A 14,389-nucleotide genomic window follows, 5' to 3' on the forward strand; every position below is an offset into this window, starting at 1 on the left:
CTATCTGCTTGGAAGACATTGCTGCAATCCGGGGGATGTTTCGATGAAAGTCCCGAGGCCTTGAAGAAGGTGATCTGTTGCGAATCTTGAACCGAAAAACCTTCCAAGAATGGGCTCATGTGAGACGACTGGCTGGACGGGGATCATCATTCTGGTTGGAGTCTATACCCCAGCTCGCAATCGAGTTTACCGACTGGGATTTCACAAAGATCAGAAATCGACACCAAGCAATCCTGAAGATTACCGGGTCTCATGGCTAGTATGTCCCTGGTCAACCTTGCTCATCTTCTCGGAAGGTAGGGCATTCGTCGATTTATGGAGATTTATCGGGCGTATCCGACATCCTTGACAAATGTTTGACAGCAGTGAGGCATTCTGGAAGATGGTAAAGATTAACCAAGCCTGGATTTATGCTTGTTCCTCGTCAGTATCATATCATCCATGTCGATGACAATGGTCTCATGTCACGTCAAGCACAGCAATGATGTTGCTGTCTGCTTATGAGAAAGGTACTGACCGGCATTATGATCATAAGAAGGCTATTTCCAGGACTTTTTCTTGCTTGGAACATCATAACGGTCATAAACGAGGGCTGAGTAACAGACTCCCCTCTCGACCCATGCCGGATCATGCAGCAGATTCAGGTCGAAAACTTGAAAGCCTATCCAGGGATAGACAGAATACCATGGACGATAATCACAGTGCTTTAATAAAATCTGGAAAATGGGTATACGACCAGAAAGCTGATTATGACAGCAAAATCTCGAATTTCTCTCGATACTCCTGACATTCAACCAAATCGGAGGGCAAGATATCTCTTCCGACGGCCGGTTTTTGACAGATCATGCTGCCACACCTACTCGTTTCATCCATTTTGATGGTGAAATAGGTAGCGATTGACAGCATGCGTTGACTGCAAACCACGCCCTGACCAATGGGTATTATGGCAGTTAAGGCCAATATATCGCAGTTGAAAATGCATGAGCAGACAGGGATATACCAGAAAGTCAGCCATATAACGAGACCTTCCGCCCTGGACAGGACAAGAGTACCTGTCCTGTCGTGGGCGGCGTTGGATATCCATGCCGGTTATGTGGTCTATTCTGTTCTACTCCTGCAGAGGGAGAAAGTCAGAAGAGTTGGCCCAGTTCCGCGAGGCTATCCTCGTGACTGGCTCCAGGACACAGCCACATCAAGCAAAGGCTGCGATGGTTGTAGTGCCCCAGATGCTGGTCTCCCTGTTGAGATTTGCATTTCTGGGCGTGTCTCGATCACAAATATAGGATCGCCTGTCTCGGTAGTTTGCTATCTAGGGTCTATTTCAGTATCGCCACGATACCATGATGTATTGATCTAATACGGCTTCGTCGATACATTCCTCAATGGCAGCAGGATCGCACACAGCCAGGCTTCCAGATGCCATTCTGTTCCTCAAGGATTGTGCAACACATTGTCGAAAACTCCAACAGGTGCTTTTCTTTACTATACGCCTTTTATCCCTTTCCCTCTCAAAGGAATCGCTTGAAGGGGAAAATGTTGGACCACGTCATCATTTATATGACTCAACACCCTGCCGGCACCTCAAGTAGGCAGCCGCCCCTAGCTAGTTGAATCTATCAACCTTCATCTCCCTAGCATCCTTCCTACAGAAAACATCGCCTATTTTCAGGAAGCGGGCTGACTCCAAAGATGAAAAGCCCCCCGAACAACAAAGCAGTATCCTAGAGATTTATTCTCTAGCTATACCCTTGGAGACGACTGAAGTCTCCGCTGGACAACAAGACCCAACAGGGGCTTCAACCAGATGGTGACCTCGCCCACAACACCGCTGTGCTGGCAGGCGCAACGGGCCCACACAATGGGAAGGATATTGCGGGATTCTTCACTACCAAGTCAGCGCTGCAGGAGGTGCTACTGGACTATCGACCGTTGTCCCACGCTTCGATCCCAAGGTGGGCACGGAGAGTGTGTCGGATGATAATTATCGCTTCATTACTGCCTCTTTCATCGCTCCGCTCTAGATGAACTTGTCTCAGTCGATGTCTTGGTTGGATGGCGGTCAAGGGATGATGACAGTCCGAGTCCCCAGGTGGACATCTTCTCATCAGAATGACACCCAAATCCATCGGTCGGACATATTCTATGTGTATAGCCTCTCCATTAGTCCAAATCCATACTATACTCCTTTGCATGCTGCTATATCTCTCTCCAGAGCCCAGAGTGCAGTGCCAGCCCATTCGACGACTCGCACGGGAAACCAGGCCCTAGCTGCCGGCGACTAGCCCACAGCTCGCCTCGTAACCGAGGGCCAATGGAAGAAGAGATAACAGCTAACAGTAGTGTCGTAGTCTGGCGTCTGACAGGCAGCAGTAGATACCCAGATACACCCGTAGGGGATGGATGAGGGTCAATAAGAAGGGTCACACACTCGACGGCTGGCCTAGACTTCCGCAGACCGCGGGGCCGCTGTCAAGGGAAAGGCTATTATTCATCCGGGCGAGCCCTGGGGAGCAACGAGGATGCAGGAGGGCGAATGAGGGTCAAAAGAGGGCGAAAATGGGCTCGTATTGCGAGGCACCACGTGGACCGGCCAGCCCCGACCGATTGGCGAACCTCCGCAATGGGGGAAGGAATGGAATCCCCGCAACTCCACAGCTTCACCTCTTTGTTTTCTCCCTTTTCTCTGCTCTCTGCTCTCTGCTGTGTGCAGTTTGCTACCTGCAGTCTGTTCCTCTCCCCCCCAAAATATCATCATCCCTAGACCGTTCTTCCCCCCCCATGGCCAAAACCCAAGGGGGCATCCTCGAGGGGAGCAATCCCTCGGACTATGACTCCTCCAACCCCATCATCGTCTTCATCTACCAGGCCGGCATCATCATCGTCATCTGCCGCCTGCTGCACTGGCCGCTGTCCAAGATCCGCCAGCCGCGCGTCATCGCCGAGGTGATCACCGGCATCCTGCTGGGCCCGTCCGTGATGGGCCGCATCCCCGGCTTCACCGACGCCATCTTCCCCGCCGCCTCCATCCCCAACCTCAGCGTCGTCGCCAACCTGGGCCTGATTCTGTTCCTGTTCCTCGTCGGCCTGGAGACCAACCTGCGCTTCCTCGTGAGCAACTGGCGCGTCGCCATCAGCGTGTCGGCCGCGGGCATGATCCTGCCCTTTGGCCTGGGCTGCGCCATCGCCTACGGCCTGTACAACACCTTCCAGCATGAGCCCGGCACCGTCGACGTCAACTTTGGCACCTATCTGCTCTTCATCGGCATTGCCATGGCTATCACGGTGCGTGAGCTGACATCGAGACTAACCCCCCCATCCCCCATCCCCCGTCCCATCCCCGTCCCCTGCTGGTGGCTGACTTGCTCTCTCACAGGCCTTCCCCGTGCTTTGCCGGATCCTCACAGAGCTCAAACTGCTCGACACCAACGTGGGCGTGATCGTGCTATCCGCCGGCGTGGGCAACGACGTGGTAGGCTGGGTCCTGCTCGCCCTCTGCGTGGCGCTGGTCAACGCGGGCACGGGGCTGACAGCACTATGGGTGCTGCTGGTATGCTTGGGATACGTGCTGTTCCTGACCTTCGTCTTCCGGCCCCTATTCCTGCGGTTCCTGGTGCGGACCGGCAGTCTGCAGAAGGGACCGAGCCAGTCGGTGGTGGCCGTGACGCTGCTGATCGCGCTGGCGTCGGCCTTCTTCACGCAGGCCATCGGCATCCACGCCATCTTTGGCGGCTTCATCATCGGCCTGCTGTGTCCGCACGAGGGCGGCTTCGCCATCAAGCTGACCGAGAAGATCGAGGACCTGGTCGCCACCCTGTTCCTGCCCCTGTACTTCACCCTGTCCGGCCTGCAGACCAACCTGGGTCTGCTGGACACCGGCACCGTCTGGGGATACGTGATCGGCATCATCGCCATCGCCTTCATCGCCAAGGTCGCGGGCGGGGCTGGCGCATCGCGTCTGTGTGGGATGCTCTGGCGCGAGAGTTTCGCCATCGGCGTGATGATGAGCTGTAAAGGATTGGTCGAGCTGATTGTCCTGGTGTGTGACCCCATCCCCATCCCCATCCCAGCCCTATCCTCCCATCTAACCCCGCCAGAACATCGGCCTCCAAGCCAAAATCCTCAGCACGCGCACCTTCACGATGTTCGTGGTGATGGCCCTCGTCACCACCTTCGCGACGACCCCCCTGACCGTCGCCCTCTACCCCAAGTGGTACCAAACCAAGGTCGAACGATGGCGCCGCGGGGAGATCGACTGGGCGGGCAACCCGCTGCAAACCGACTCGCGCGACAACAGCGTCGCCATCGCCAAAGACCAGCCCGTGCGCAAACTGCTGGTGTACCTGCGCCTGGACGGGCTCTCCAGCCTCTGCACGCTCGCCGCCCTCCTGGGGCCAACGCAGCCTCCCAGCCCCAAAACCCACCCGGACAAAGAAGCCCTGCCATCCCAATCCCCGGAACCCGACGAATCCGCCCCCTCCACCACCAACACCATCACCAACACCTCCCCATCCCCCACAGGCCTCCAAGTCCACGGCGTCCGCCTCATGGAACTCACCGACCGAGACTCCTCCGTCATGAAAGTGTCCGAAATCGAACAATACACCCTCTGGGACCCGGTAGTGAACACCTTCCGCGCCTTCGGCCAGTGGCACGACATCTCCATCATGGCAGGCGTCTCCGTGGTACCAGAGTACTCCTACGCCGACACAGTGGTGGGGATGGCCCGCGACGACACCTCGGATCTGCTGCTCGTCCCCTGGAGCGAAACCGGGCTGATCGCCGACCCGCAAACCGGTCTGGGAATCAACGAATCCGCCCGCTTCACCAACGGGCCCTATACCGATTTCGTCGCCCACGTCCTCAACACCGTCCCCTGCAGCACGGGGCTGCTGATCGAACGGTCCGTCTACCCTCATCACACTCACGCACACACACAGCAGCAGCAGCAGCAGCAGCAGCAGAAATCCCTCCACAAACCCCCCTCCATCTCCGCCCTCAGCATCCGCAGCTCCATCTGGAACACCCCGCCCAGCGCACCAGGCACCAAGACGCACCATGTCGTATTGCCGTTTTTCGGCGGGAGGGATGATCGCTTCGCGCTCCGGTTTGTGCTCCAGCTGGCGAGGCATGATCAGGTCACGGCGACGGTTCTGCATGTCGATGTGCCGCTCTCGGGGGAGCCGCAGGGCCATGAGTCGGATGCGATTTATTTGGCGTCCATGAGGGAGGGCCTCGGGGAGGAGATGGCGTTGAGGGTTGTTTTTAAGAAACTTCCTTCGCCTTCGGGATCTGGAAGTGCGGAAGGAGAGCGAGAGACGGTCGAGAGGACGGTCGAGGCGGTCAAGGAGGAGATGGGCCGTTCGGTGCATAAGGCGGGGAATATGGTGGTCGTGGGGAGGAGGAATAATCGGTTGGAGGGGGTGGGATCTCCGGGGGTTGGTACTGGGGGTGGCAGTGGCAGTGGCAGTGGGAATGGGTTTGGGTCGGGGCTGGAGGAGGTTGGGGAGGATGCGACGAGGGTGTTGGGGGTTGTTGGGCGGGCGATGGTGAGGATGGAGAGTCGGATTGTCGGGAATGTTTTGGTGTTGCAGGGGAGGAGGTAGATCTTTCTCTTTCTGTTTCTGATATTTGAGGGGGGAGACAGGAGGGAGGTATAAGGGGGGTTGGATTCTGATACCCGGGTTGGTTGGTGTGAAATGAAATTAGCTGCAGGCGGGAGTAGGGCAGATACATAGTGTATACCACCTACGATCTACTCCAAAGAAAAGAAATCACGATGAATCATGAAAAAAGTAGTTATTTTTTTCTTCTAATAAACAAATCACATATATACTGTAACTCATAACACCCAAGGACATCTCATATATACATATTCACATTTCCCATCGGAAAAAGAAGAAGAAGACGAAAACAAATCATACACCCTGACCGGCAGAATGCGGCTTCTCCTCGGCGCCATCCACACTATCACCGGCATGGGAGACACGGCTGGCGAGACGGCTCTTGGCGCGGAGCTTAGGGCCGTACCAGAACAGCACGTAGGGGATGAGGGTGAGGAAGGTGGCAATGAGGGAGAGGATCAGACCGGCATACTGGCTGCCGACGTTATCGAAGAACTGGGTGGCGAAGAGCGGGGAGACGGCACCGAGGGTGTTACGCATGAAACCCTGACCGGCGATGGCGGACGAGGAGCTCTCGCCGTAGCAGTCGGAGGTGTAGCTGTAGCAGGACTCGAAGATGAAGAAGATGCCGATACTGATCAGGACGAGGGCGATGCAGGGCGCGATCCACGGGAGGAAGCTGTACTGGGTGAAGGAGTAGATGAAGAGACCGATGGGGAGCCAGACGGCACCGAAGAGGGCGCCGTAGAGACGCGCCTCAGGACGCGCCTGTCCGGCTTGCACCATGGCGTTGTACTTGCGGATCTGGAAGAAGTTGAGGAAGAACGCGATGGTGGTGCCCAGCGCCAGGCCGATGTAGGGCAGGCCCGACACGCCCTCGTTCCAGCCCTTCTTCTGCTCGAAGGTGATGGGGATCATGCTCAGGAAGAGGAAGGTCAGGAACCAGGCGAAGGAGATCCAGAGACCGAAGAAAAAGACCACGGGCTCGGTGGCCAGCATCTTCACGGCCTTGACGGACGAGTTGTGCAGCATCTGCTTGAGACCGGGGGCTTCGAGGTCGTTCTCCGTGACGTAGCGGTCGTCGCCGGTGTTCTTGCGGAGGAGCTTGGCGCGCTTGTTCAGGGCCACGCTGCCGCGGGTCTCGGGAAGGAAGAACAGGATGACGATGCCCAGAGGGATGTTGGCCAGTCCCTGGATACCCTCCACCCAGCGCCAGTGCAGGTGCTGGTCGATGAAGCCGGCGTAGATGGGGGCGGAGACGGTGCCGAGAATGGCGATGAAGGCGAACGAGGCCACGGGGATGGCGCGGTTCTCCGGGTAGTACATGTCACCGAAGGTACCACCGACGAGGATGGTGCCGACGCAGCCGAACAGACCGAGCAGGGCACGGCAGACCAGGATGGTGGCGATGTTCTTGCCGAGGGCGAGACCGATGAACATGAGGCAGAAGCAGGCGTAGGAGCCGACGTAGACGATGCGGCGACCGGCCAGCTCACAGAAGGGGGCCAGGAAGAGGGGGGCCAGGGCGCAGGTGAAGTTGAAGACGAAGAGACCCAGCTCGGCGATCTCGCTGGACACGCCCAGGTCGGTGGCCATGTCGCCGCTGCCGGAGCTGTAGGCGGTGGTGGCCAGACCGATGAACAGGGTCATCAGGCACAGCAGGGTCGAGATGAAGGCCTTGTATTTGGGGTCCCAGTTGAACGGGTTTTCCTTGTCGCCGGACACGAAGTTGAGCACGATGAACTGCTTGTCGTCGTGGGTGACTTGTTCCGTTTGCGTGAAGGGGAGGTCGAAGTCGACCGTCGTGACGGTGGCATCCTGGGAGGAGAGGCCCTCCAGGTACTTTCCACCAGCAATGAGCCCACGGCCGCTGGAGCCAGTCAGGCTGGAGGGGCCGGAGGAGGCATTCTCCTGGTGGGAGGAGAGCCCGGGTTGGGACTTGTCGGACTTGTCCATGGTGAAGGGAGAAGAAGGGGAGGACAAGGAGGAGAAGGAGGGGGAGGAGTGAGAGAGAAGAGGATGGAGCGAGACGAGGGGAGGGGGAAGACGGGGGAGATATAAAGAAAAACACGGGGGAAGGGGGCAAACCCGGGTGCTCCGTACTCTCCGTGGGTGAGAACTCCGGAATTTTCCAACTGTCGGTCCACCGGGGCAGCAGCAATTCCTTCGATACCCTTCTGGGGTGCGTCATAAAGTCGGGGTGGGAACTGGACGGTGGTCCCGGGGCTGGAGAAGTCTCACTGCCTTGCGCGAATGACGCCGGCCAGGGCCAGCCTGCTCCACGGGATGGGTCGGTTGGGGTGGTTCGGTGCTGCCCCGGCCCAGGCATCATCGTGCTGAGATGCTGGACCGAGTGGGTCGCAAACTTTGCAGCCGATTGATCCTCGACCCCTGGTTGGAGAGTTTGACTCTGCGAAACCTCGGGGAAACCGTCCATCTTTTGCCTGTTCTTTTCTCCCAGGCACAGAATTTTTTTTTTTTCCCCCTCCTCTCTCTGCAGGCAGACGATTTTGCATTCAGACCCTCTGCCAGCGAGAGAGTGTGTTTCCCGTACATCTGGAGTCTTCCCCTCCCTCTCCAGACACGATTTGGGGCCTCCCCCTGGTGGCGGAGGGGGATCATCGGTCCGCGGAACTCGCCCGAGATCAGATCCATCTCACCCATGGCTGGCCAGTCGGCATCCCGAAAATGGCAAGAATCCTGGCCTCGGGCCGACTCGGAGGACTCGCCACCATGGGTCTCCCACGCATCTCGGGAGTAGTGCCGGCCTGACTTCGGCGAAAGTCTCACCGAAGCCGAACCGGGAAATGGTTGCAGTGAGGCGCTGCATGCCGTGCCTCATCGGCACCACTGACATGCAACCGATGACAAGTGTCAATCAGGCGAGCATACGGTGTGAACCCCAGACATCTAAACGCGCCCATCGCACGCCGTCTGGAGTAAACAAACCCTGATGTGTACATCGTCCAGTCCAAACTCCAAAAGGCCATCCATTGAGAACCCTTGGTCGGCATCCCGCACAGAGAGAAGGGGCCGCCCATCAATCTCGGGGCAGCTGGAACCTCATCAACCGTGCCCCCGTCGGGTCCACCGGGCCCAAGCAGTTAGTCACGCGTACTATGTAGGTATGTAGCAGCCAGCCCGGCTGACATGTTGCTTTTGCTGCGTCTGGACCCGAGTCGGATGCGTGCCTCTACGCCTCGCGTATATGTCCAACCTCTATAGCGCCAAAACGATGCTTTACCCGGAAGACTCTTTAGCCTAAAGTGCATTGGGATGCCCCTTTTCTCGCCTTCACGGCCATAGTCGCGACGGCTGGAGAAGCCGCCAGGATGCCGGCGGGTAAGAACTGGTGCGTTGTTATTGTTTGACACGTATTGTGTATGGGTGCATCTCCACCGCGCCGAGTGGCTGTCGAATCCTCGGGTCGGGATGCCTGGTGAGAATGGACGGAGGAGCACCGCGAGGGGCCGGGTTCCCCCGACGCAGACTGCCCGGCTATGGCTACGGCAATGACGGCATGCCGTGCATCAGAGCGAAGTCAGGCAGAGATGCCGACGCGTGCAGCTGGATGGGATGCTGCGGGGGCCAACACGAGACTGGGGTCGCGTGACTGGAGTGGCGATCTGCGTAGAGCTTTCAATGTCTGGAGATCATGATACATCATGATATCTGTCGTGTATGAATATATAGTTGGCGTTTCTAAAGAGGGCCGTGTCACCTGTGTTACCGTGATGTTGTTTGAGGTTGAGGTGGACGGCGCCGAGAGCAGCCCGCGCGGGATGGTGCCGCTGACGGGGTTAGGGCTGGCCTGGTGAATAGTGTCAAGAGCGGCCACAGTAGACATCAATTGGCCGGATGGTGTAGTTGGTTATCACGTATCGTTAACACCGATAAGGTCCTGGGATCGAGCCCCAGTCTGGTCATTTCTTTTTGCTTTTGCTTCTTGTCCTGCCTGTCAGTCAATCTCCGCTAGTGCTCGTGGAGTTGACTGACTTGACTCGATCCGGACAGGAAAATGGCTGTTGGTGTGCCAAATCGGGCCCGATCAACCCTGTTTCCTGCCCGAACCGGACTTCGTCACTGTCCGGAACCACGGCCGCAACCAGCTTAGCCTTTTTCTTCGTTTTTTCTTCGCCGTCCTGACTCGTTCTCCCCGACGTCATCCAACCACGTCGGTCAGATCCCGAGAGCGAAAGGGCCTCGAGTGGACTCAAGAAAACTCGGGCGCCCCAGTCGGTCGTGTGGGCTGTGTTGGCACCCGGGATTTCGCCCTGGCGAAACCGAGAATCACGCAGACCGCAACCGTCGAGTTTCATCCGTGGCGTTGCCTTGCCCCAATCAAACAAATCTGATACACCTCCATCCATGACGATGATTCTTGCAACCCGGATTTTCTTCCCTCGTCTCCAGATCCCGCGACTCGTGTGGACGAGGAATGGCAGACCATCATACGGTGGGCGACGAAACAATCTTGTTGTTGCTGTTGCTACGGTCTACCCACATTCTGCAACGACCCACACGTAGAATGCCCCATTCCAACATCGCCTCCAGGTCCCGGAAGTCCAGGTTGCCATCGCTCTCTCAGCATCGATGCGATGCGATGCGGTCATGGCTGGGCTCGATTGGACTTGACGCTCCTCTCATGTTGTCCTGATGTAGTGAAGTACTCTTCTCTGCGCGATTTGATTATGTGGCTTGTGTTCTCTCTCCTACGGTCCAAGCTACACTGTTATATCACCGCGGAACCTCTCCGTCAAGAAATATCCAATTGAAACCCACATTAAGCTGCAACAGAGTTTAACGGTGGAAAGCTTGGGCTAGGCTAAACGCGATGAATTGTATTTGGAATGAGACATGAATGAAGAGTAGCCTGCAATTTGATAAATGACCAACGCACGGAGACATTGTTAGTGGAGTTGGGAAATATTGGGGGCGTGAAAAGTCTTGTACACACAAACCCCCCGAGTGGCTCTGCTGTGTAAACAGGGTGTTTGAAGTAACTTGGGATGCATTTTAGGTGGGCATATCTTGACTGTAGACACCAAAGGAAGTCTCTTCTCTTGACAACGGTCTTGAGTGAATAATAATTGATCCGATGCCCTTTTCATCGGGCATGCCTGTCGGAGATCTCTTTCTGTAACCTAAAAAGTACTAGGCCTAGGCATGGGCTGTCTACCATGTCTGGAGTTGGGGTTTGTGCATAGAGCGGCCTGGATCCTATCTGTAGTTCAAGCATTTCTGGTGGGGGGGACATCAAAAGGTGCCAGAAAGTATCATTTCATAAAGCAAGCATATATATCCAAGATACTGGACATGGAAGAGGTCGTACTATCAGCTAGGGCAGATGTTGAAAAGGTCACTCAAAGTAGTGGTGTATAAAGCTATCCGGCAGCATACACCTCAAAATATGTATCCAGATCAAGTCTTAGAGCAATGTTCCAATACCCTTGGAAAACCGGAATTTCCAATAAATAAAACAGTACCGCAATAATCCCCAACCGAGGCAGATACAGAAGGACCCTTCCAGGATACGGACTTCACAGCATCCAGTGTCGTACAAATAAACTCAATGGATACCTCAACTCACGAGTGGATCGCTTGATCTTCAGCGGATCTTCACCTCGACCCTTACAACCTAGAGTGTGCAGATTCAGGCGGAGATAGCACGGACGTAGCCTCGAAGGCGACACTCGCCTCCACAAACTCTGACGGTGAAGCCTTGGCATGAGGTGCGGCGTCGGTACCGGTCCCGGCAGAAAGCCGAGGTGGCGGTTGAAGCTATACGCATCCGCCGCCGAGCGTGACTATCGAAGCAACAAGAGCACCAGGAGTATAGCACCTCTTTCTGATTCTATTCCATAATATCAACTATATCACCGTGATTAATAGCTCAACATTACAGCCACGAGCCGGTTGATTTTCGCCAGCTTCAAGTTCGTGAGAGTGGGCAGTGAGGCGAGCACAACCCCAACCCTCCTTCCCCAGGCCCCGCTTGCCCCGCAACACCAAGCCCTGGACGCCCGCATTTCCGAAATGTCGGCCGCCCCGGGGGATTCGGATATATAATATGAGAAATTGGACTAGCGCGCGGATATAATCCTACGACTGCAGAGATGAAATGATACTAACTCAAAGAAGCTAACCAGGAGGGATTTCGGGTAGCAAACACGGCAATGGTGCGTGGGAGACTAGATCCTATTTAGGGCTACCGTGTCTGTTACCCCTTAGGTGCTTCCGGACTTTGATTCCGAGGAGCAGCAAAAAGGATATTGGAGTTTTGGACTATTTCTGGCTTTGGTATCTTCACTTGTAGATTGGGTTCATTGGCATACATACTCAGATGATTATTGGAATTGGAGTATGTGGGGAAGGGGGGTCGGAGTGTAGATGATCGCTCGGGGAGGCCACGGTATGGTCGTGAGCATTAGAAGTATGAAAGTCTGCTTGTTTGATTTGTAGAAAAAGTAAGGGCTCTTCTTCTTTTCGATTCTCCACGAGAAAAGGAAAACTCTTATCATTCAGATGATACAGGTACCAGACACAATGAGCAACAGAACGATTCCCCTGATCACCAACGAACAAGATACGATCTTGCCCCCCGAGGAGGTGATGGACTGGCCAGATTAACGAGCGGTTCAACAGGGAGAAAAGCCCCCCCAAAGTTGTTTCGATACTAAGTTATACCTGTTTGACTATCCTTGTCAGTAATACATGATCCAAGGGGGCTGTTCTCCACCCCGCAGCCTTCTTGATGAAGACCTGCTGGTGTTTTTGGCGATTATCATTAAGGGTGGCAATCAGGATATCGATTAAACCTGTATGTAGTATTATAGTTGTGAAGTCGGAAGAGCAATGTCTGGAGGTGGGCGATCACTTTGTGTATGATCTTTTATTGTCGCTGTTCAGTCGGGACCTCTTCAAGACCCTGGAGATATTTATGGATATTGCAGCGGAATCTGTCCATATCAATGGTAGAATAGTGCACAACAAGACAATGGTGAGTATTGGCTGGTAAGAGAAGGGCGACTGGGGATGTTTTGAAGAAAGGTGGAGATTGGAAAAGATTTGGCAGACGGGGACTGTTTCTTTTAAATAATCATACTTGGCTTAGTGGCGAGGAATATTGAATGATTTTAAACTATCCCAGAACAGCTTTTAGACAAACATGATCCGGGTGATGTATTCGCTTCACCTAAGAAAGAGCACTCATCTAAATAATGATTTGCTCTGTCAGCTTCCATTTTTTACCAGGGGGATTTTGGAGTTAGGCCACTCTTCCCAACCACTCCTAGAACATGACCCATGGGTTCGATTTCGAGCTTTCCAATTCACCCAAGATGTTAGCGCTAAAGAATTCAGCCCGCTACTGCCACAGGAAGTTGCCCTCATAAGTTTGAGTTTCTAGCGGGACACGATCTGCGTTGCCATATATTGCATTCTCTTGGCCAGAGAATCAGGACAAATATCCCTACATCAAGATAGAACTTCCATCGCAGCCTCTACTCTGAAACTACGTACTCACCCCCTAAACAGCAGGGGAAAGAAACATAAAGTTATCTTGATGATTTGATCAATCTGATAAGATACACCCCCTCGGCCTCACCAACCAAGCCCAGGCTACAGCCCCACAGCAGATCATCAGCCATGACACAAACTAATCAATCCAACGAGCCGAAATAACGATCTTCACTCCATCCATATTACCCCCCCCTGCCGCATCTTCAAAAAAAAACCCCCCAGAGACGACACATTCAATCATGCATCTCCCCATCGTGACCCCCCTGGCCCTCCTCGCCACCTCCGCATTCGCCCAAACCACCCAACTATTCAACTTCACCAGCTACGTCGACATCGAAAATGGCATCATCCGACCAAACGGCCACCTACTGCTCACCACCTTCTCCGACGGCCGGCTCTTCACGCTGGACCCCCTCTCCCCGCACCCAGAAGCCAAACTAATCGCCACATTCCCCGGCGCCACCGCCATCACGGGAATCGCCTCCATCGGGCCCGACAAATACGCCATCGCCGGTGGCGTCAGAGGCAGCTACCACTACACCAACGAGACGATCTACACGATCGACTTCAACACCACCACGCGCGACACCAACCCAAACACCACCGTGCAAGCCGTCGCCCACCTCCCCAACGCCGTGATGCTGAACGGCATGGCCGCCCTCCCCGCCCACCCTCACAAAGTCCTCACCGGCGACTCCCGTCTCGGATGTCTATTCCTCACCGACACCGCGACCGGGGAAACAGACGTGGCGTTCAAGCACGAAGCGCTCTCTGCGCCGGCGAACGCGTCCATGCCGATTGGGATCAACGGGCTCAAGACCTTTGGGGAGTATGTGTATTTTACGAATACGGCGAGGGGGACGTTTGCGCGGGTGAGGATCACGCCGAATGGGACGGTGGTGGGAGACGTGCAGGTTATTGCGACGCTGAATGCGGAGGGGGATGATTGGGATGATTTTGATTTCGGTGCGGATGGGACGGCGTACGTGGCGCAGGCGAGTAATGAGATTGTGAGGATTGGGTTGGATGGGAGTCAGGAGGTTGTGGTCGGGGGTGGGGATAGTAATGTGCTTGTTGGGCCGACGTCGGTTCATGTTGTGAGGGGAGGGCGGTCGGCGTATGTGACGACGAGAGGGGGCACGGTGGATGGGGTGTTGTATAGTGGGCAGGTCGTTGAGGTGGAGTTGTGAGTCGAGTCTTAGTTATGGTGTTTGCCAGTGTCGGTCAAGAGGGCGCAGGGAAGGCAG

The 14,389-nt window shown here is 55.4% G+C and overlaps 3 protein-coding genes and 1 non-coding gene across 4 annotated transcripts; 3 read left to right on the plus strand and 1 right to left on the minus strand.

The window, feature by feature from the left end:
* Window positions 1-2,731: 2,731 nt before the first annotated feature.
* Window positions 2,732-5,603, plus strand: BO70DRAFT_377584 (Kha1p; the record flags this gene model as incomplete). Its single annotated transcript, XM_025545203.1, has 3 exons — window positions 2,732-3,282; window positions 3,374-4,036; window positions 4,095-5,603. The coding sequence occupies exons 1-3, from the start codon at window positions 2,779-2,781 to the stop codon at window positions 5,601-5,603; spliced, it is 2,676 nt and encodes an 891-aa protein (XP_025402346.1). The 5' UTR covers window positions 2,732-2,778.
* Window positions 5,604-5,849: 246 nt separating this feature from the next.
* On the minus strand, window positions 5,850-7,618 carry BO70DRAFT_359473 (MFS general substrate transporter). The gene has a single exon (XM_025542547.1). The coding sequence runs from the start codon at window positions 7,575-7,577 to the stop codon at window positions 5,916-5,918; it is 1,662 nt and encodes a 553-aa protein (XP_025402347.1). The 5' UTR covers window positions 7,578-7,618; the 3' UTR covers window positions 5,850-5,915.
* Window positions 7,619-9,473: 1,855 nt separating this feature from the next.
* On the plus strand, window positions 9,474-9,547 carry BO70DRAFT_t66. Its single transcript has one exon. It is a non-coding gene; the product is annotated as a tRNA-Val (tRNA).
* A 3,834-nt stretch (window positions 9,548-13,381) lies between these two features.
* On the plus strand, window positions 13,382-14,332 carry BO70DRAFT_377586 (uncharacterized protein; the record flags this gene model as incomplete). Its single annotated transcript, XM_025545204.1, has 1 exon — window positions 13,382-14,332. One exon carries the CDS (start codon window positions 13,382-13,384, stop codon window positions 14,330-14,332), a length of 951 nt encoding a protein of 316 aa, XP_025402348.1.
* Window positions 14,333-14,389: the final 57 nt, after the last annotated feature.

Source organism: Aspergillus heteromorphus (assembly GCF_003184545.1).
Source record: "Aspergillus heteromorphus CBS 117.55 chromosome Unknown BO70scaffold_4, whole genome shotgun sequence".
NCBI lineage: Eukaryota > Fungi > Ascomycota > Eurotiomycetes > Eurotiales > Aspergillaceae > Aspergillus > Aspergillus heteromorphus.